This window comes from Carassius carassius, chromosome 28, assembly GCF_963082965.1.
Source record: "Carassius carassius chromosome 28, fCarCar2.1, whole genome shotgun sequence".
Classification (NCBI taxonomy): Eukaryota; Metazoa; Chordata; class Actinopteri; order Cypriniformes; family Cyprinidae; genus Carassius; species Carassius carassius.
The window spans coordinates 12,899,647-12,921,062 of NC_081782.1; the positions used below are offsets into that span (position 1 = coordinate 12,899,647).

The 21,416-nt window shown below is 39.2% G+C and overlaps 1 protein-coding gene across 13 annotated transcripts in view; it reads right to left on the reverse strand.

Annotated features, from left to right (window-relative positions):
- The window catches only part of myo18ab (myosin XVIIIA b), a 106,042-nt gene that overhangs the window by 58,902 nt on the left and 25,724 nt on the right, over positions 1–21,416 (reverse strand). For 8 of the 13 annotated variants that reach the window (XM_059514389.1, XM_059514388.1, XM_059514379.1 and 5 more), the window contains exons 3-5: positions 4,016–4,081; positions 3,084–3,171; positions 2,531–2,637 (exon numbers count right to left, since the gene is read on the reverse strand). In XM_059514389.1, the coding sequence (XP_059370372.1) occupies positions 2,531–2,637; positions 3,084–3,171; positions 4,016–4,081 (261 nt within the window). Of the gene's footprint in view, positions 1–2,530; positions 2,638–3,083; positions 3,172–4,015; positions 4,082–4,878; positions 5,002–7,128; positions 7,195–8,162; positions 9,075–21,416 lie in introns of those variants that run through there. The other 5 variants (XM_059514386.1, XM_059514384.1, XM_059514383.1 and 2 more) reach the window with 3 other exon arrangements.

The window sequence follows — 21,416 nt, forward strand, 5'->3', positions numbered from 1 at the left end:
ACCTGTCCGCACCCTGCACAAGCGGAGACAGTGAAGGGATGTTCAGCTCAACTTCTCACATGTTGGATGAGACACGAACCTGACTAAACTGTGACAAAATTGATTGTTTTTTTTTTTGTAAAGTAGAACTTGCATACACGTTTGAAAAGCCAGAAGTAAACGTAAGTTCTGTATAGGATTATTAATTTTATTTTACCTTAAAATTACATTGACTGAATTTGATTTTAAAATCACCTGCTGTAGCACACTGAAAAAAGTGTTTAATTCATCCAATCAAAAAGTTTTAGGGTAATGATGGACATCTATTAGGGGTGTAACGGTACGTGTATTCGTACCAGACCGTTTCGGTACAGGGCTTTCGGTACGGTGCACGTGTGTACCGAATGACCGAATGCAATATTTTGTTTGCGGAACATAGGTACATTTTCGTGTTTCCAAACGAACATATTAAGTGGCGGGAGTGTCCGCGTTCAGCGCAAATCCCGCCCTGCAGGTGATTCTAAGGCCAGTGACACGCTGGCTGCGTGGCATGAGCGTGGCGTTTCTGCTGCGTGTCAGTTGCGTGACACCTGGTTCGTGTTTCTGTGTCTTTACACACCAGAATCGTGCCTGACACGGCGCTGGCGCGCTGCTGCTACTGAAGGTGACAGGGAGACCGCCGACAGACCAGGATCTTGTCTTCGCGACAACAATATCTATACTTCATGTTGAGCATAAATATAAAGCCTACTGATAAAGGACACCATCAACAGTATTGACGGCAAAATAGACTATGTTTGACAGGTGCAATATGCCAGTGTGTCACCGGCCTAAGGTTTTCAAAAGGCATCACACTAGTGTGAAAATCACTACAACTAGGAAAAAAAACGATTGTAATTCAAACGCAGCTCCCGTCGGCATTTAAACAGACCTTTGCTCTTAATTCCGATTGGTCCAACGCAATAACGAAATCTGAGCAGGTCTAAAAACTGAAACTGCTCATGCTGCACTTTACACTTTGGAAAAGTTATATATATATATTTTAAATATGAGCAGGCCTACAAGCTGGGATTGGTAATGCTGCACTGTAATCATAGTTATTTATTTATATTTTTCATTGCAATTTATTATATGATATTGGTTTGAGACAGAGTATTTTATTTAGTGGAGAACTTTGCAGCAGTATTTTATTTCTTATTCTTTTTTTATTTTATATATATTTCATTAAAAAGTATTTTAAAAAATTTGTAAACAAATTGTTAAAAAAAAGTTTATAGTAATAAACAAACTGCAGTTTAATGTTTGCATTTCTTTCCCTTACTGTCCCGAAAATGAACCGAACCGTGACTTTAAAACCAAGGTAGGTACCGAACCCTGATTTTTGCATACCGTTACACCCCAACATCTATATTTTTTAACTTGAGATAAGAGTTACTTATTTAAAAAAAAAAAAAAAAAAGTGAATTACCCTAATTTTTTTTAAATGAAACACTTTGCATTTTATTCGCACCAACATTATTTGATTTTAACATTTTGGAATAATGCATTTATATAGCATATTTTTATTTAGTCTCACTGGTAAAGACCTTTTTTTTTTTTTAAAACCAAATTTAAAAACTAAAGTACTGAATGCGGATTAAGAAACATCTTATTGAATGTGTGTTGATTGTGGTGTTTGGACTGTATAACTATGCAGTTATTGCCTTTAATTTCATATGGTTACAGTTAATCTTTTCATTTAAGGCCAGCCCTATGTAGTTTCAACCCAAATCAAAAACAAAAGCTAAATGCTGATGTCTGTACCATCTATGTTTGTATTGAATGTAGTCTACTTACTGTGCAGATACTGCCGTTAATTTCAGATGGTTATGGTTATTGTTTTCAATAGCCAAAAGCCAGTTTGGCCTATTAAATACCAAATAAACATCTTGTTTATGCACACTTTCCTTCTTTCTCGTTTGTTGTTTAAAGATAATTAAAAAAACGGAAATCGGTATCGGCCAGTTTGCTTGTAAAAAAACGTTATCGGAATCGGCCATGAAAAATCATGATCTTGCATCCATAATCTTCAGAGCACAAATTAAGACATTTTGGGCGAAATCTGAATGCTTTCTGACCCTGCATAGACAGCAACGGAACTGAAATGTCCAAGGACCAGAAAGGTAGTAAAGACATTGTTAACATCAGTGGTTCAACCTTAATGTTATGAAGCTAAGTGGGTGAACTATCCCTTTAAGGTTTGCATTATTAAATGGTTGTTTAGATTGCAACATGTAGTTATGGATAAAATATAAATTTTCAATTTAATAAAAACATTAAAGCATTAATGTCACATTAATATGGAAACCACATTCTGCATGTCACCAGAGGGTTCAGTTGTGACAATTATTAAACATTCTGAGGTCAAAAACTCTTAAAATTAAACATAGATGGATTGTTCAAAACATTATCTGTAACATGCATGAAGAAAACTGAATTTTTCATTTTGACTATGAATCAATTATCTTATTTGTGCATACTAAAACACACATCATCAGCCAGAACAACTGACCTTCTCGATGTCATCCTCGTCCACGTCCAGTACTGTCCCATCATGCTCCAGTTTGATTTTCACTTTCCCCTCTGGTAGACTGCCAGTCTCTGTCTTCACCACAGTGGCTGTAAAGAATACCAAAGAGCACTGTGATAAAACATTTTTATTTCTGACTTCGCACACAAGATCAGACAAAATTAAAACAGACTTCTAAAATTCTAGTGCTATTAAAGCGCACCTTATTGTAATAGTAATGAAACTCACATTAAGTTATAAATAGCATAAAATCAAAATCGACCCCATTTCCTTTCTTAATAAATGTCCCTTGTGTTGTGTGAAACATCAGTGCACACTATTCTAAGGAAGAACATTTTTCCATAATCTTTCATCAAAATGCAATAATGTTCTCCGCCTCCAAAATGACTTTCTCTTCCACTCTAGCTCAATATTCTATTTTCACATAAGAAGATTTCAAATTATGGAAGTTAAAGGAGTAGAAAATGCCATTTCCTGTTGTCTTCAATTTAAAGTTCATTTCATTCATTTCATTTTGCATGGCTTTCGTACTAACCCAGAGAGAATCCATCCTTGTGGACCAGCCACACCTTCTCTGAACCATACCATGCTTGCTCTGCGGCGATCTGCTCCTCTGTTTTCACCTGTGAAGGAGAGAAACAACAGTCAAACTCATTATTTATGACTTTACACAGACCTTTTGAATAGGAACATCACTGATATGCTTTAAATCCACTCCATGCATTTATTTGTCCACACTTATCAGAGGAAGACGGTTATCATTTAATGACACAAAAATGGTCTTTTTTCCCTGATCGGAGACCTCTGCTGACAGAATAACAATTAGAGTACAAAGAGGTCCCAGATCAGTCCAAAAAAAACCGTAGTATCCCAATGTCTGCAATGGGAAATGAGCTTAAAATTCTTTGGGCTGTCATGCAAGATGGGAAGAGTTTAAAGGCAGGTGTAGATGAAGCCAACTAGGGCGTCAAATGATGGACGGGGTCAGATTACAAGCTTGATGTTCTGGTTGTCGGAGCATGTCTAATTCCGCTGCACTCGTGCTTGAACATGAACTCTGTGAACTGCTGTGAAGGGGTGACAGTGAGAGATAGTATATCAGTGATCCATTGATTGTGTTCCAGTTCACAAGCTTCTCTCCTCTGGTGTTTGGTTAGTAAACAATGTTATAATTGTAGATAAACCGGTACACTCTACAAGTACAGTGGCATATGTGAAGGAAAGGTAGAAAACACTACAGCAATGTTAATAACAATCCAATGCTAATTAAATGTTAGATGAGTCCAGATTGTCCGTTTTGCTATCTCTGAGTGTCTCTCTCAATCATGGCTCTACGACTGGGGTGTTCTCAATGAAATGTGATGGGTGTGAACACAACACTCCACAACACAAAGGCAAGTTTGACACGACAGGTCAAGGGTGGGAAAAAGCAGGTGAACTACAGTGCACACAAAGCAGAAAGCAGACCTTAGGATGGGCGGCAGCAGCATGGTCTGCCTTTAGGATTGCCACGGGATCCTCCTCCACCTGTTCCTGTGAGAAGGCAGGTTGGCATGAGGGGGCAAGAGCAGTGTTAGACATCATAACACGTTATAACGTGCATCTCTCAAACACAGTCATTCATCAGTTTAATAGCCTGCCTCAGCTCGACACACAGAGCATCTAAAGCATCCTGTGAATAAAAAGGGTTATTGTAATATATATAATAAACATTTATAATATACTTTTTTAATATAATTTACAATATATAAAAATAAACATTTACCATTACAAATTTTACATGGTGTTAAGTGACTATATTCAATTAAAGATATAAACATCTCTGCACACAACACGATTTGTTCTAACAATAGCATGGTTAACACATAAAGGTGATACAAGGATATATAAAAGACAGTATGTTGGTGATATGAGGTAATGCATAAATGAGGTAATATTCAGAGCCTGGGGCATGAGGAAACAACAGGGATATTCATAAATCAAAGTCTTTACCAGTTAGAGCGCATATCCACTGCTACTCACTTATAAGCTGATAAGTGGGGCAGCAGAAGCAAATTCATCCTCACACTGAAGGTTTCATGCAGTTACATCTAACCCTGAGTCACCATGCACTGCATTAACACTGGTTTAAAACAATCACTCATACACAATAAACAAGCAGGCAATCCTTCGATCAAAGATACTGTAAGATATACAAGTAAATCAAGTTCAGTTAACTAATCCAACAACATATTTATCTTATCTATTTTAGGTTGATAACACAAGCACAAAAACATAAATAGCCTTGTATGTGGGTGGGGGTGGGTTAGAAAGGGGAACAGAGAGCTTACACTGCAACAGGCCACGAGACCGCACACTCCGACCAAGACATGGAGGGGCGCAGTGGGGGAAGAGCCGTCCCCAGAGGGGCCCTGTACCTGAGATGATGCAGAGGCACTGGCCACAGGTTCCAGCTAGACCAGTCAGCCAAACAATCACAGCCACAGAGACAGCGATGGATGAGAGAGAGAGGTAAAGATGAGACATGTATTCACAGATGAAAAGACAGCAGGCAGATGGAGGGGAGTTGGGCATGCCTGAACCAATGAAAAACTGTTAGCGAGATAATAAAGTTGTACTGCAGCACATAGCAAAAGCTGAAAGTATATGAGATGGTGATATAGGAAGGACAAAAATGGACTATAAAAACAGATACATGGGGTTTAAGAGACTTATCAAAAAAGCTACAATGCCAACTAAGCTCAGTACCCTGTTGAAAAAACTGCATATGCTGGTTAAAGGGTTACTCCACCCCAAAATGAAAATTTTGTCATTAAATCACTTACCCCCATGTCGTCCAAACCCGTAAAAGCTCAGTTCTTCTTCAGAACGCAATTTAAGATATTCTGAATGAAAACCTGGAGGCTTAAGACTGTCCCATAGACTGCCTAGTAAATAACAGTGTCAAGGTCCATAAAAGGTATGAAAAGTCGTCGTCAGAATACTCCATCTTCCATCAGATGTGCAATCTGGGTTATATAAAGTGAGGGGTAAACTTTTTGTAAGTGAAGAAAACAAAAATAACGACTTTATTCAATAATTCCTTTTGTCAACGATCTCCTCTGTGTCACTCCATATCACTGTGCTGTGCATGCCCTTCTGTGTCCTCCGTGCCACAAGGATGCGCTATTTAATTTCAAATCAATGCTAAATACACGTAGAAACAGTGCATCCTTGTGGCGCAGAGGACACAGAAGAGCATAAGCAGCACGGTAATATGGAGTGACACAGAGGAGACCGTTGACAAAGGAATCATTGAATAAAGTCGTTATTTACTAGGCAGTCTATGGGACAGTCTCAAGCCTCCAGGTTTTCATCCTAAATATCTTAAATTGTGTTTCCGAAGACGAACTGAGGTTTTACAGGTTTGGAACAACATGGGGGTAAGTTGTTAATGACGAAATTTTAGTTTAAGGGTGAAGTATCCCTTTAAGTATGTTTTGAAGCATGGCATCTGGTTAAAGCTGGTCCTTAGTTGGTCATGAGCTGATTTAAGCTGGTCTTGGTTATGAGCTCCTGGTCCAGTATATATAACCAGCTCAGGAGGACCAGCTTAAACCAGCTCAAACCAGATACCATGCTTCAACAAATACCTAACCAGCATATGCTGTTTTTTTTTAAACCGGGTAGGACATCAGAGCAGATGTCTGAGCTATTTCAAAGAGGGGAAAACATCTATTTATTGGTCTTGTAGCAGAGCAGCCCATAATACCGAATACAATACAAGCCCTCTTCCAAAACCAAGTGAGCTGCCTTGTTTTTTACTCTCTACATAGACATATATCCTCTAAATATGAACCCTCAAATGATTTAATTTAAACCCTCTGTGGTAATGGTCTCTTGAACCGGACATACACAAAAAAGTACTCTAACGTGCCATTACCATTTGTTGCTAAGCTAACAATATGCTACATTAATAAACAAACAGTTTAAAAAAAGTTGAGTAAAATAGTTTCTAAATATGAGTTTTTAGAATTTTTTATGAGAAAGAACATTGCTGAATGCTTTTCAAAATGAAATGTTTGAGGTAAATTCCCTCAAACTGGGCTGCCATTTTGAAACTTGGGGGAGGGGGGGGGGCTCATAAATAAATAAGTTGAGTTTGAGTTGAAGTTGAGTTTTTGTCTTAGGATAGCTTGTTTAAAATTTTGTCTAAAGAGATTTATGAAACTGTCATTACGGTGTCAAGGTAGGCAGGTTCACTATAGTTTGGAATAAAGCCATAACTTTCTTATAAAGAGACTGAGTTTGTAACCATTTGATGCAAAGGCATTATGTAGTTGCTCTGCTAACATTAATGTTTTTAATATCCTTTGTCCTCATTAACAATGTAGTGTATTAAACCTTTACCCATAAGAATTCACTCAGCTTAAGTGCTATCAAGTGCTTTATTTATAGGTCTACAGCCAGTGCAGTCAGGGCCATGTAAAACAGTAGAGATAAAGCACATTTTAGCATCAAAGAGAGTGAGTGAGTCAGATGAAAAAGATAAGGAAGCAGAAATTAAGACAAGAGGAAGAGGAGGAATGTACAGGCATTACAGGTGCAGCGAAGATCCTCTCCAGCCGTCTCTGTGCTTCTTCTGTGGGACTCAATGGCAGACTCTCCTATAGGTCAGACCACCAAGAAGAGGTGAGTCTTACTCAAACTATGCACATAGCTTTGTTATTGAGTAATGTTATGTAGTAGCCAACATAAATTTATTCAAAAGAATAAATTGTAAAAGCTCTACACAGAACTTGACTGAAAGCAAAGTCACGAGTGTGCATGTTAGCCATGCTACATTCCCTTCTTGCAGAGCTGAGCCGTTATATCATCTAACTGCTGCAGAGTATGATCTTAATAAAACACACACACACAAACACACACCTTTTTGGATAAGGCTGGTAGAGAGGGTTTAGAAATTCTCCCAGGAGAAGGTCTCCCTGGTTGACTTGGTGACATATGTATGGCTGTCTTCACCTTCAAATATTATGTCCAAACCACACACAAAGTCACAAACGAATTGTTTAAAGGAATGAACACCGAAGTTGGTAACCATGCAACCAATTACAAATTAGTTTCTTCTGATCTGAATTACTACAACCAAACCACTCCAAATCATCCATCACAACAGTATGCTTTTGCTACACAAAACCAGTATCCAATCCATAAAATCTATTGTCCATGATCTTACATAATTGTAGCTCCATTCGTGGCAATGGGTCTACAATGTACTGTATTTAGGATTACAATGTTTTTGGAAAACGCAGCCCTGTTAAATACAAAGAGATTAGAAAGGCAACTCAGGAAAGAGTTAGAAGCCTAAGAAAAGGGTGCAGTCAAACAACCAAAAGTACGCTTCTGAGAGCTACAAACTCTTCTGAGATCTATAAACCACTAGGATAAATGAAAATGAAATGTTTATGAAAAAAGAAGATACAGACTACATACAGACTATAAACAGACTATAAAGTGGTTCTTAGTACTTAGTATCTTAGTACTAGTGGCACACGCCATTCACATTAGTGCACTCCTCACGCAGTTAAGTGAAGTACAGCAATCCATGCAGCCAAGTAAACGGTGTGATCAATACCTCTGGTTTCTTTATAGGCATCTGTTTATTTGTGGGAATGAACCCTGAGGGAGGGGCAAATGGATCTGTTTTGGGGGCTGGGGGGTTACGGGTGTGGGTTTTCCCAGAAGCAGTTGGAGCAGAGGTAGCAGCTGATTTAGGAACAGCAGGTGTAGAACTGGGGATAACAGGCAATGTTTTGGGATCTGAAATAGGAGCTGTAGATGGAGAAACAATCGGAACTGTTGGAACAAATCCAGCAGGAGTCACAGGAGAAGGTTTTGAAGCAGGAATAAAGCCTGCCGGAGGGGAAAGAGTAGATGGTTTTGAGGTGGGGCCAAATCCTAAGGGTTTCGATGTAGGAACAAATCCAGATGGAGGAGAGAGTGGGTTGGGTTTTGAGGTTGGGATGAATCCTGCTGTTGGTGAAACAGGAGACTTAGGAGTTGTCAATGTTGCAGCAGAAGCTGAAGTCTGTGGCTCTTGTTTTGGAGTCTGGGAGGCCTCTACTTTCGGCACAGTTTTATGTGCTGGTCCAGAAGTTTCTTTCTCTTGAGATCTCCCTATAGGTTTCACATCCTCTTTTTCGAGAGGCTCATCCTTGCGGATGCGTGGACGGGGTTCCCTGGTCCTGCCTCGTGTCATTAAACTAGTCAGTCCAGCAGAGATATCATCTCTTTCCTCTTTCTTTATGGAATCATGTCTGAAGGAGAACACAGGCATCTTTACAACTTTTGGAACAGATGCCGATTCAGGTTTCGGTGGTTCTAAAGCTGGTTTAGGTGGTTCTGGGGGCATGGCTGCAGGCGTTGTTGCTGTGTCTTCTTCAGCAGGAACTACCCTCCTAACCACTCTGCGTACCACCTTAACCACCTTCTTATGGGTCCCACCCTGCAAATCCTCTGTGAGCTCTGGTTGACTAGCACTAGCAGTAGTCTTAACACTGCCATTGAAGGTACAATTCATTTTGCTTTCTCCATTCAGTAAAGGTTCAGGACTCAAGGGAGCTTGGGAAGGCTCAGGGCTTTTGAAGCGCTCCGGCATCTTTGGTACTTCAGACAACATTCTGGTTGCCATCTCATCTCTGTTGGGTGAGGGGCTTTTGACACGCCTGAATTGAGGTTGGGACTGGATCTCTGTGGGTGTGTCCCGAACAGGCTGAGGACTTTTGGCACGCAGCAGGCCTCTGTCAGGCTCCAGGCTGGGCACTGACTGGGAGCGGCTACTCAGGCTGCCATCACTGTCAGACTACTCACCCAGCAGGTACGGTAGACGTAGAAAAGTCAATGTGGAAAGATCATTGAAAAGAACTTTAAATTACATGATTACACATCTCAAAACACTGTTGTTTTCAATTATTTCCTCAACCAGCACATCATGCAATGCTGTATTTTTGATGTTGGTTTCTATGCACATATTCCTGCTTCATTTACTGTTCTATGAGTGGGACCACTCAGTAAAAATATCTAATATTTTAGGAAATGAAACCTATTCAGACGCCTACCTTTCAATAGTAAATGCCATAAATATTGTACCTTCTCACTAAAAGACAAAGCAAAACAAAACCATTTGGCTACCAAACACAATTAAATAGGTGAAAGAGAAGTAGATTAGAATATTGGTTTCTGTTGACATATTATACAGAAGTTTGTATGCATGAGAGAAGAGAGATAGCAGAGGAGGTGAACTATCGCATAAATTCACTTCAGTGACTTTTGCACTTGAAATTTCTGCATGGAGCACCTCTCCAAGCATGCATTTGAACACTCAGACTGAAAGTACACCCCGTTTTGCTCCCTACCATGCTGTCTCTTCACTCCTACACACATATCCAGCATATTCTGTCAGTGTATTATGAGAGATACCATATAAACGATGTCTATCTGTCAGCAGGTTATGCACATAGCTCACTGATGCCTATGTTTTTTTTAATCTCAATATAACACTGCTTTTTATCGAAATCTTGACTCTTGACTAAATTGTAACAAATGGTTATTATTAAAAGAGAATGCAAATTATAGATTCAGACTGTTGTCCAAAAAATAAACTTACTCCGAAACTTTCATCTGTCATTAAAAAAATTAGGATCAGGTTTGATTTTCTGTGTTTTCACATCCCTAGCTTTCATTATGATAGGAAAAGATGACGAATACGATTTTGTTTTTAATCTCAATATGACACTCTGCTTTTTATCGAAATCTTGACTCTTGACTAAATTGTAACAAATGGTTATTAAAAGAGAATGCAAATTATAGATCCAAAAAATACACTTACTCCGAAACTTTCATACGGAGTCAGAACTTTGATTAAGGTGGTTTACTGAAATTTATTAAGTTTGTTTATTTAGGCTCTTGATTTAACCACCAACCTCCCGCTCAGACAAAGCACAGCTGGTGATGTGCAACAGCTGCACGTCAATCAACAGAACAACAAAGAATCAAACAAACGGTCTCCATCTTCAAGCCAAGATAACACCATTTAGAGGCAAATTACCATATAGCAGATGTAAAAGTGAGAAATCAATGGTCCATATGCGTTAAATAAAATATGCTTTCATAAATCTAACGGGAAATAATTAGCTATTCTTAAAGGGTAAGTTCATCGAAAAATCATAATTATGTTATTAATAACTTACCCTCATGTCGTTCCAAACCCGTGAGACCTCCGTTTATCTTTGGAACACAGTTTAAGATATTTTAGATTTAGTCCGAGAGCTCTCAGTCCCTCTATTGAAGCTGTGTGTACGGTATACTGTCCATGTCCAGAAAGGTAAGAAAAACATCATCAAAGTAGTCCATGTGACTTCAGAGGGTCAGTTAGAATTTTTTGAAGCATCTAAAATACATTTTGGTCCAAAAATAGCTAAAACTACGACTTTATTCAGCATTGTCTTCTCTTCCGTGTCTGTTGTGAGAGAGTTCAAAACAAAGCAGTTTGTGATATTCGGTACGCGAACGAATCATTCGATGTAACCGGATCTTTTGGAACCAGTTCACCAAATCGAACTGAATAATTTTAAACGGTTCGCGTCTCCAATACGCATTAATCCACAAATGACTTAAGCTGTTAACTATTTTAATGTGGCTGACACTACCTCTGAGTTCAAACAAACCAATATCCTGGAGTAATTCATTTACTCAAACAGTACACTGACTGAACTGCTGTGAAGAGAGCACTGAAGATGAACACCGAGCCGAGCCAGATAATGAACAAAAGATTGACTAATAAACGGAGGTTTCACGGGTTTGGAACGACATGAGGGTGAGTTATTAATAACATAATTATGATTTTTCGATGAACTAACCTTTTAAATACTCATTCACAAAGTGGTATGCTGTTGAAGCAGCAACAATTCTGTATCCTGTGTCAAAACACAAACTTAGAGCTAACAGGATAATGTTCTGCAAATAATAACTGCAAATATCTAATTAGATGTGTATCTACAGGTGCATCTCATTAAATTAGAATGTTGTGTAATGTCATCTATTTCAGTAATTCAACTAAAATTGTGAAACTTGTGTATTAAATAAATTCACTGCACACAGACTGAAGTAGTTTAAGCCTTTGGTTCTTTTAACTGTGATGATTTTGGCTCACATTTAGACAATTATTGATACCCTTCACAAGGAGGGTAAGTTACAAACAATCATTGCCAAAGAAGCTGGCTGTTCATAGAGTGCTGTATCCAAGCATGTCAACAGAAAATTGAGTGGAAGGAAAGTGTGGAAGAAAAAGATGCACAACAAACCAAGAGAACCGCAGCCTTATGAGGATTCTCAAGCAAAATCGATTGAAGATTATGAGTGAACTTCACAAGGAATGGACTGAAGCTGGGGTCTAGGCATACAGACGTGTCAAGGAATTTGGCTACAGTTGTCGCATTCCTCTTGTTAAGCCACTCTTGAACCACAGACAACATCAGAGGTGTCTTACCTGGGCTATGGAGAAGAAGAACCGACTATTGCCCAGTGGTCTAAAGTCCTCTTTTCAGGTGAGAGCAAGTTTTGCATTTCATTTGGAAACCAAGGTCCTAGAGTCTGGAGGAAGGGTGGAGACACTCATAGCCCAAGTTTCTTGAAGTCCAGTGTTAAGTTTCCACAGTCTGTGATGATTTGGGGTGCAATGTCATCTGCTGGTGTTGGTCCATTGTGTTTTTTATAAAACCAAAGTCACAGCACCCGTTTACCAAAAGATTTTGGAGAACTTCATGCTTCCTTCTGCTGACCAGCTTTTTGAAGATGGTATTTTCATTTTCCAGCAGGATTTGGCACCTGCCCACACTGCCAAAAGCACCAAAAGTTGGTTAAATGACCATGGTGTTTGTGTGCATGACTGGCCAGCAAACTCACCAGACCTGAACCCCAGAGAGAATCTATGGGCTATTGTCAAGAGGGAAATGAGAAACAAGAGACCAAAAAAAATGCAGATGAGCTGAAGGCCACTGTCAAAGAAACCTGGTCTTCCATACCACCTCAGCGGTGCCACAAACTGATCACCTCCATGTCACGCTGAATTGAGGCAGTAATTAAACAAAAGTAGGCCCTACCAAGTATTGAGTACATGTAAAGCAAATGAACATACTTTCCAGAAGGCCAACAATTAAAAATGTTTTTTTTTATTGCTCTTTAAGTATTCTAATTTATTGAGAGTTGGTGGGTTTTTGTTAAATGTGAGCCAAAATGATCACAATTAAAAGAACCAAAGACTTAAACACTTGAGTCTATGTGCACTGAATTTATTCAATACAAGTTTTACAATTTGAGTTGAATTACTGAAATAAATGAACTTTTCCACAAAATTGTAATTTATTGTGATGAACTTGTAAGGACAAATAGACAAGAGTGCTTTTCAATTTGCAATTCCTCTCTTCTCTGTGAGCAGTAATACTTCATTTGTTAGTACACAGAATATCTGGGCACTTACATTGTCTTTTGAACTCTTGGGGATTGGGTTGTGCTCTTCTTTTATCTATAAAGGTCCGTGTAAAAAGGTCATTAGCATTTGATTTAGGACAATAAGTCTATGCTAAGGTTATTATTAGAGCCCGACCGATATATCGCCCGACCGATATTATCGGCCGATATAAGCTAATTGCATTTAAATTGGCATCGGCGTTTATAACGGCCGATGAAACATGAGAAACAGAGTCTCATGCTTCACTCATGTTATGAGTGTTGCATAGTTTGCCCACCAGAGGGAACTCTGCAACTCCCCAGTTGACAACAGCGCCAGAAATCCACTACAGAAGAAAGCTATCAGCCAAGCCACAGGAGGTGCACTCTTTTGACGGTGAGTCTGTCGTTCGTCATGTGAAATGATTGTAGATTTAGTTCATACACTGTATATAAAAACAGTGTGGTAGTTCTAGCTAACGGTCCTATCATTATCACCTCTAAATATTCTGTAACATCACTTACAGCCGCTAATGCATTGCTATATTAGATTAGCAACAAAGCTAATACCATGTTTATCAGTGGAAGAGCGCGAACGTTAATAAGAGGTCAAACTATAACGTTAGCGTTTAACTTATTCTAAATATATCTGCAGATAATATATCTAAATATATCTGCACATAATGGCCGCGTAACTGTGGCAGGGGGGCGCGTGTAGTCAATGACTAGAAGTTATGTACAGCGTGCCTCGAAAAAACAACAACTTTTACGTTACTCTAACGCTAATATAGCTTCATTTTTTAGCAAGCCCCTTAAATGCTTGCTATTAACTTGTTTGAAGGTGGTTCTTCTTAAAATTGACAGCGGTGTGTTCATGACACTAACGTTAACCATTCAACTTCGAATTGATTCCGTAATCTTCCGGTAATAGTAGGCAAGACGATGTTTTGATTCAGACTGCACAAAGAGAAGAGAAGATGTACGGGTCCGTTGTGAATGTGTCTTTGAGAGCAAATAGTGTAGTTACAGTAGCTGCGTCAGAACTGATTAAACCAGAGGGGACATGTAAATAAATGTGAGCTGAACAAGCGCTTTTTTTCTTTTTTACATATTGTTTCAAAGCAACTTTACAGACATAACAGGAAAATGTTGTAATAATATTGTTAAATATAAGTAGGTAATAGGTCATACCTATTGCTTGAAAAATAAAAAAATATATATATTTCAAATTTTTGCCTATGTAGGAGATCTCAGTTTATTATTATTATAATTCTAATGATGACATGAGTAATGATACATGGTGATATTAATACACATGCTTATTCTTTCTCTGTCTCTCTATGTGCCCTACGGATGGCTGAAAAAGGTGAATGCTGTAGCAGCAAAGTGTGGGACTACTTCTGCAAATACTTTAACTTTAGTATTATAATTTATTTACAGTAAACACACAGACTGTTAAAACCTGTTAAAAACTGTTAAAAAAGATTTTATTTTTAAAATCAAAATATCGGCTTATAAATCGACTCTTTTCGAGTTAATCGGCATCGGCCCCAAAAAATCCATATCGGTCGGGCTCTAGTTATTATGCAGATATATCCAACACATTTCATGCAAGGCATTTTTAAAGACCAAGTTAAGCAGAAAAATATGCAATTTTGAAACCTAATAAGGCACCAATTTACAGTGCCATTTCTTATTATACATTTTAAGCAGTGGCATTAGTTTACGTCTGTGTTCAAGCCAGTGGCAGCTTTTCAAAATGTAATAAAAAAATCTATGGCAGAAAGCTAGCGAACTACACTCTCCCATGACGTTGAATCACACTGGTCATATTCAAACAGCGATTTGTGTTTTCCATCTTTCCAGAAAACATACACGCATGCCTTAACCAGAGGATGTTAGCAGCTGTGTGTTTATGAACCATGCACACAGCCCCCCTGTGCAATGCTACAGATATTTGTAAAAATGAAAACATCGATGCATTTTCATGCACACAACCTAGCTGATGCCACACAGTGCAAAAAGATGAAATTTGAGAATGGAACATCACTTTCCTTTTTCTCCCAGAAGGAAAAGCGTGATGAGAATGCCATGCTGGCAAAGCTGCTGTCATGGGCTGGGCCGGGGAAGGGTTTGATGAGGATGGGAGGGCGGGATGAAAAGATGAGTGACAGATGAAGAGACCAGCAGACAAGGGGCTGGCACAATGGATGCTGGTCTTCACAGTTATGTTATGTGAGGTCACAAACTTCAGGTAAATAAGACCCACAATGCTGGAAAGAAGAGGAGGTTCTTGGCTCTGTTGGATAGAAAGAAATTATTAAAAAGTGGGATTTGCTCCAAGCTGCAATTTATTTCATCAAGACATTAAACAGGGTCCAAAAATTAAGCCAATTCTGAACTTGCTGACATACTCCATATTAGAACAAGAGACATATGATAGACTTATGGGGGTCAAAGAGAGCTCATTGTACAGCTGCAGTCTGATTTCTATATAACAGAAGGCTTTTGAATTTAAATATTCCTATATATCAAGGAAAATCTAAAATACAACAAAACACAAAACTATATTGTGAGTCTAGTGTCCTCTTAAAGGAACATTACACCCAATATTAAATATCCTTAAAGGTCTGGTCACTTTCATTCTTCAAAACATTTACTTTTGTGTTGAGTGAAAATTTCCTTTATAAAAGGACAACTGCCAGAGAGCTTAGTAAAAACCTCATTATCACACTTCTACATTGTACAGCATCAGCTGCATGAATTATTCTGGGATCCCCCACTAGACCTGTCTGGTGTGGATGGCTGCCGTCCTCTCCTTTAACCCCATATCTAGATCCCCACCCTGAACTCCCCTAAAGCCCTCATGCCACCACTGACCCTTCACCAGGCCTTCCAGCCAACAGACACACTGAAGCTATATAAAGTTACCCATGGCGTACTTATCTATTAACAGAGCTCTGTCATACTGACACCACAGACTTTTTATAAGAGTTACCACATTAAGGGCATTAGGCAGCCCACATCACTGTAACAAAACCAGAAACAAACTGATAACTTAACAAAAAGGAACATCAAATATGACCATAATTATATTGTCGTAAAAAGTATAAACCCAAGGATTTACATTCTCTGAAATATTATATACTAAAATATTCTAGTAATAATAGCAATATTTCAATATTTAAAATCACAAAAATACTGTTAATGGGTATATTTATCTGCTAGATAATCACTGCAACCCCAAAACAAAGCAAATGGCCCTCCTTTTCTTCCAATGAGCAGCAAATGCAACTGGATATACGTTTGTAGCATGTGTGATTAATATTGTTAATAGGATAATGTATATTATTTGTTTATGAATAACAAGGCTACACACATAGCATATAAAAGTGGTCAAAACGTAATAAAATTAAACAGCTTTAATTGAGGACACATGATTATACAGCATTTATGGAGGTTAAAAGCAATTATTCAACCAATAAAATTAAATTCATTTCTTAAACCAAATTATAGTTCAACTGAGAAATGAAAAAACATATACCGAAACAAATCCAAGTCAGCAACAGCAATTTAGCTCAACAAAAGAGACAAATGAACAGCTGAAAGTTTATGGCAACATCAATAAAAGCTTCAGCAGACAGACTTCGAAGCATATGATCCAATTACTCTATACACAAAATAACCCCCTGACGCCATCTATTAAACACTCGACACACACTGAATAGAAAAAAAAAAACTTTAAAGCATTTGAAAATAGTCACAAAAGACCAAAAATAAGGCCCATTTGAAACGAGTCACCTGAAATGGCACTACCTTTTTCCACAAGAGCAAACCAACTCAAATAAAAGCTTGTATTGAGCATTATGGCCTTCAGCCCTTAACCTCAGAAATGCAAATCCAGTGCCCCAATCCAGTCTCAAAATACCATATTACACAGCACAATGCACAATCCAAAAACTAAAGTATGTAAAATCTCTTACTTTAATACACCTTTTCAAGTGAACCTGCAAAACTTACTAGATTTATCATTAGAACCGGTTGGTCCGGTCATTGCTCCCGGCGTGCCATCACATTCAAGCCTAAAAATAGATGACAGAGCAGGCCTGAGTCCAGACTGCAGCAGTACTTCAAGCCCATAGACTCCTCCACAGGTCTAGATCAACATATCTAACGTCTGTCACCTTACCTGAGATCTTTTGCGGCAGCTCCAAACACTGAACGCCGCTCCCTACCAAGGTCAGAGAGTAGGTGAGTGCCAACCAAAGTGGTGGGACGCGTTTATGTGTGTGTTCGAGACAGTGACAGTCCTGAGAAACAGAAGACCCACGTCACATTAACCAGCAGCCCTAGTTCTGAGAGGTGCAAAGTGATAGGCTATTCCTGACTCTGCTCTGTCAGAGGAGGAGGAGGGAGACAGCTGTCGTGGTAGAGGGTCGGGAAGAGGCTAAAAATAAAACCCCAAGTACCACCACTGAAACACTCCTGCTTTCTCCCCACCCCCAAAAATGTAAGCCAGGCGATGGACAGATCCACAGTTGCTTCTTCTGCTCAGCTGCTCCAGAGCAAACGTTGGTCCAGTGCAGACGTGCACAGGTTTCAAAGGACAGCACGAAGCTCTCAAACTTTAAACGACGGTGCAAACTTTGTTGCTGGGGGATGTGGAGCGGGCATCAAGGCGATGAGCACTGGATAAGCGTTTTTCTGTTCTTGGTGCGATACAGAGGTGTAGGGTGGAGAGGGGAAATAGAGGAGAAAACCAGAAGCGCTGAGAGAAAAGGTTGAGGAAATGACGCAAGGCCTTGGCACTTCCTACACAGAGTGAATTCAAAAGAGCAGAGCTCAGTGGAAATAAAAAGCTGCCGTGGCTCACACCTAATGATCAGTGGGAGAGACGAGCTGTGCACTAAACACTGACTCTACCAGGGACTCCAGTTGTTCCAAACCCCTCTGAATTTCTCTTCTGTGGAAGCAAAAAAATGAAGAATATCTTCCCCCTTTTTACATATAAGGAAAGTGAATGGAGACAAAGGCTGTCAATCTCCAAAAATGACCAAAAAGCAGTCCATGAAACTTCCAAGTTTGGGGGTAGCAATTAAATGTGTGACACTAAAGACTTTTACATTGTTACCAAATATATATTTTAAATAAATGCTGAACTTTGTTAAATCCTGAAAAACAATGCATAATGGCTTCCACAAAATATTAAGCAGTACAACTGTTCTGAACAAGAAAAGAAGAAAATTAAATCTGCATATTCAGCTTTGCCATCACAGGAATAAATTACATTTTAAAATAGATTCACATAGAAAAAACATTTCACAGTTTTACTTTTTTAATTGTATTTTTGAGCAAATGAATATAGCCTTGGTGAGCATAAAAGACTTAAAAAAAGAAAATACTTCTTCTAAGACTTCTGAAGAAATAGCTGAGTGTAAGGAACAGACCAAAATCTTCTTCCATCCAGCTGAATTTGAACAGATTCATATGATGTATCTAATGCAGCATGTCTAATACCACACGTCGCATGGATTTTTATGGTGTTTTGTAATATTCTGGAGCTTGACAGCCCTTGTCACCATTCAGAAACAATATTATGCAAATAATACTAAAGAACTCCAAAAATAATAATAATAATAATCACCTTTGGTGTTACACAGAAGAAAGATTTGCAGGTTTATAAATGACATCAGGGCAAGTAAATGAAGTTTCATTGTTTTGGAGTGTTAAAAGATTTATTTAAATTGAGTCCTAAAGTGCACTGGATTAAGCTTTACTAACATTGACAGTTATTGTTCTAATAGTCTTTGCATCTGCATTTAATCAAAGTAGGATTGCTCGGTTGTTCTACATTGTCCATGCTCTTAGCCAGGAATCACTGCCAAAATCAATCACTTCCTCTATGGAGAGAGTAGGGGAAGTGCCTTTTCATGGCTGTAACACCATAGCCTGCCACTAGGAGGCGAAACTTCCTGTTTTAATCATCTGTGTCTGGACATTCACTCTTACAAGCACAAGAGGGCGCTGTAGCCTTTCTTAAAAGTGGCCTGAAGCCATCAGTGGTCAACACACCCTGTCAAGGGAGGCCGATTGTTTTCACCTCTTTCACTTGTGTACTTCTCACTCCCACTATCATTTTTCAGGTAGTGCAGATAATAGCGTGGGGATTCTGTGTCGTGCCTCACATCCAGAAATGGCCCCGCAGGAGGTGGAGGTGGTGATAGCACAGGCTCTGCAGATGGTGCTGGTACAGGCCTGTGGCGGCTCGGGGTGTGGTGCCAGGAGTCTATGCTACAGCACGCCCTGAAGAGGACACAGCGCACCCACAACGTGTCTGTGTGGATTAAAAGCCCACTATGGCGGCTTGCAGGGCTGTGTGGGAGATCGTGATGAGGGGGAGGGAGAAACAGACAGGCGTTGGTGCACAGACAGAAGCTGAGCTGACTCTGCAGTCGGATCCGAGAAAAACGGCATTCGGATTGGTCAGGAATGTGAGCTATGAGGCTGTCAGATGGGGATAATGAGAGGAGTATTGCCAGGAACAAACGAGAACAACTCTCACCTCTGCCCAACACATCACACACTCTGTCAGCAAGCGTAGGACAGTGACATGTCAGCCTGCACTCTTAACTCTTAAAATGCTTTTTAATTATTTTATTGGCAAATTAGCTTTGAAAATTACAGATACTGATAACCATAAAAATGCTTAATATCAGTCGACCCCTAACTTAGATTTGTATTTATATTACTGATTCATGTTTTTTTTAGACAAAAGCATAACACGGTGTATGAGTAGTACCAAAAATTCTGAGAAAAGTGCTAATAAGGGAAATCATTTTTATAAAATTTTGAAAGATGTTGAAAAAGTCCATACGTAAAAGTCATTTAACTCTTAAGGGTAAGATCTTGGCTCATGTCTTTAGGGGCACAAACTTGCTCTGAGTTTCTCTAAAGTGCCAATAAATCCACACTGGTCATTCCCAGGGCCCTGGAAAACCAGAGTGAATCCAGACCCAAGATCAAAGCCAGGATGGACCCTGGGGCCTTTAGCAGGTCTCAGTCCAGCTATCAAGCAGGCAAGATTGAATAAGACTCATTCACATTTTTATGGCTTTTTTATAATTCATAGGTCATGCTTTATGGTAAATGCTTATGGTACATTATTTGCTATACAGCAAAAAGAAAAGAAAAAATCCAATAAAGCCCTGATAGATTCACATGACCAATAATTAAAGGGAAAATTCATTTAAAAATCTTTAGTACAGAGTGACGTCTACTAGTCATGAGGAGCAAGTTTACTGTATAATCTCACATAATGCCCAGTGCAATTACAGTGCCACTTGTAAAAAAACACAAAAGCGAGTTATGCTCACCACACATGGCCGCACACAAAATCTCCACCACACCCAGACAAATTCTCTATATCATAAATGCAAATCACCTTCCTGTCTCCAGAAACAGATAAATGCATTAATCACAGCCCAGACTGTACACAATCCCCTAAACGCATCAAAAAACATGTCTACATACACAAGCGAATTTTGATCATAGATAAAGCGAGACCCTAAATCAATGATGTGATGGTCAGTCCACAGGGTGTGACAGTGTTTACAGAGCTCAGCAGAGCTTGTCAAAGGCGCTGACATCAACCCGAGTCATCTATGAGCCGATTACAGCCAAAAATATCTCTGTAAACCAAGATCAGCAGAACCCCTGCATGGACACACCGCAGTTATAGGTGACTCAGTGGCAGAAAAAAGGTAGACTAAGAGGAAAACTTTACCTAGAAATGATGAATAACGTATGGGGAGAAAGTACCTGCCACAACATCGGCCCATGAAGAGAGAAGAAAGACTGCATGTACAGAAGATGAGGGCATATGAGAGCCCAATATAGAGATGGAAAACACATACTGAAAGAGGCAATAACAACATTGGCATCATCTTCCCCAATCATTACTGCTAGACATCCTCATTACTAAAAGAATCCTAGAGGAAGTGACCTCAAGACTGGGTGGTAACTGCCAAGGTCTTCTCTTTAGTGGTTCCAGCCACTGCAAACTGAAATTTGACCCCAGATGATCTTATCCTTAGTTGTTGTTTGACAACTGACCAATGTGAACCATTTGTCATCTAAACACAGTGATCTTTTCCTGTAAACTTCCTCTTTCTGCCACTCGCTTCTTAAACATGGAAATGGGCAGATTTCTACATATCCATGAGAAATGTATAAGGAAACTGTTGGATGAGCATTAACGGGTTAACCACACCTCACTGAGCCAGCCATATGTTGGCTCTGCTCAAGGGTACTGGCTGGCACATCTGGGTCACTGTTACAGACAGACAGTCAGACCCTCCTCCTCCATCACAGGATGTGATTCAAC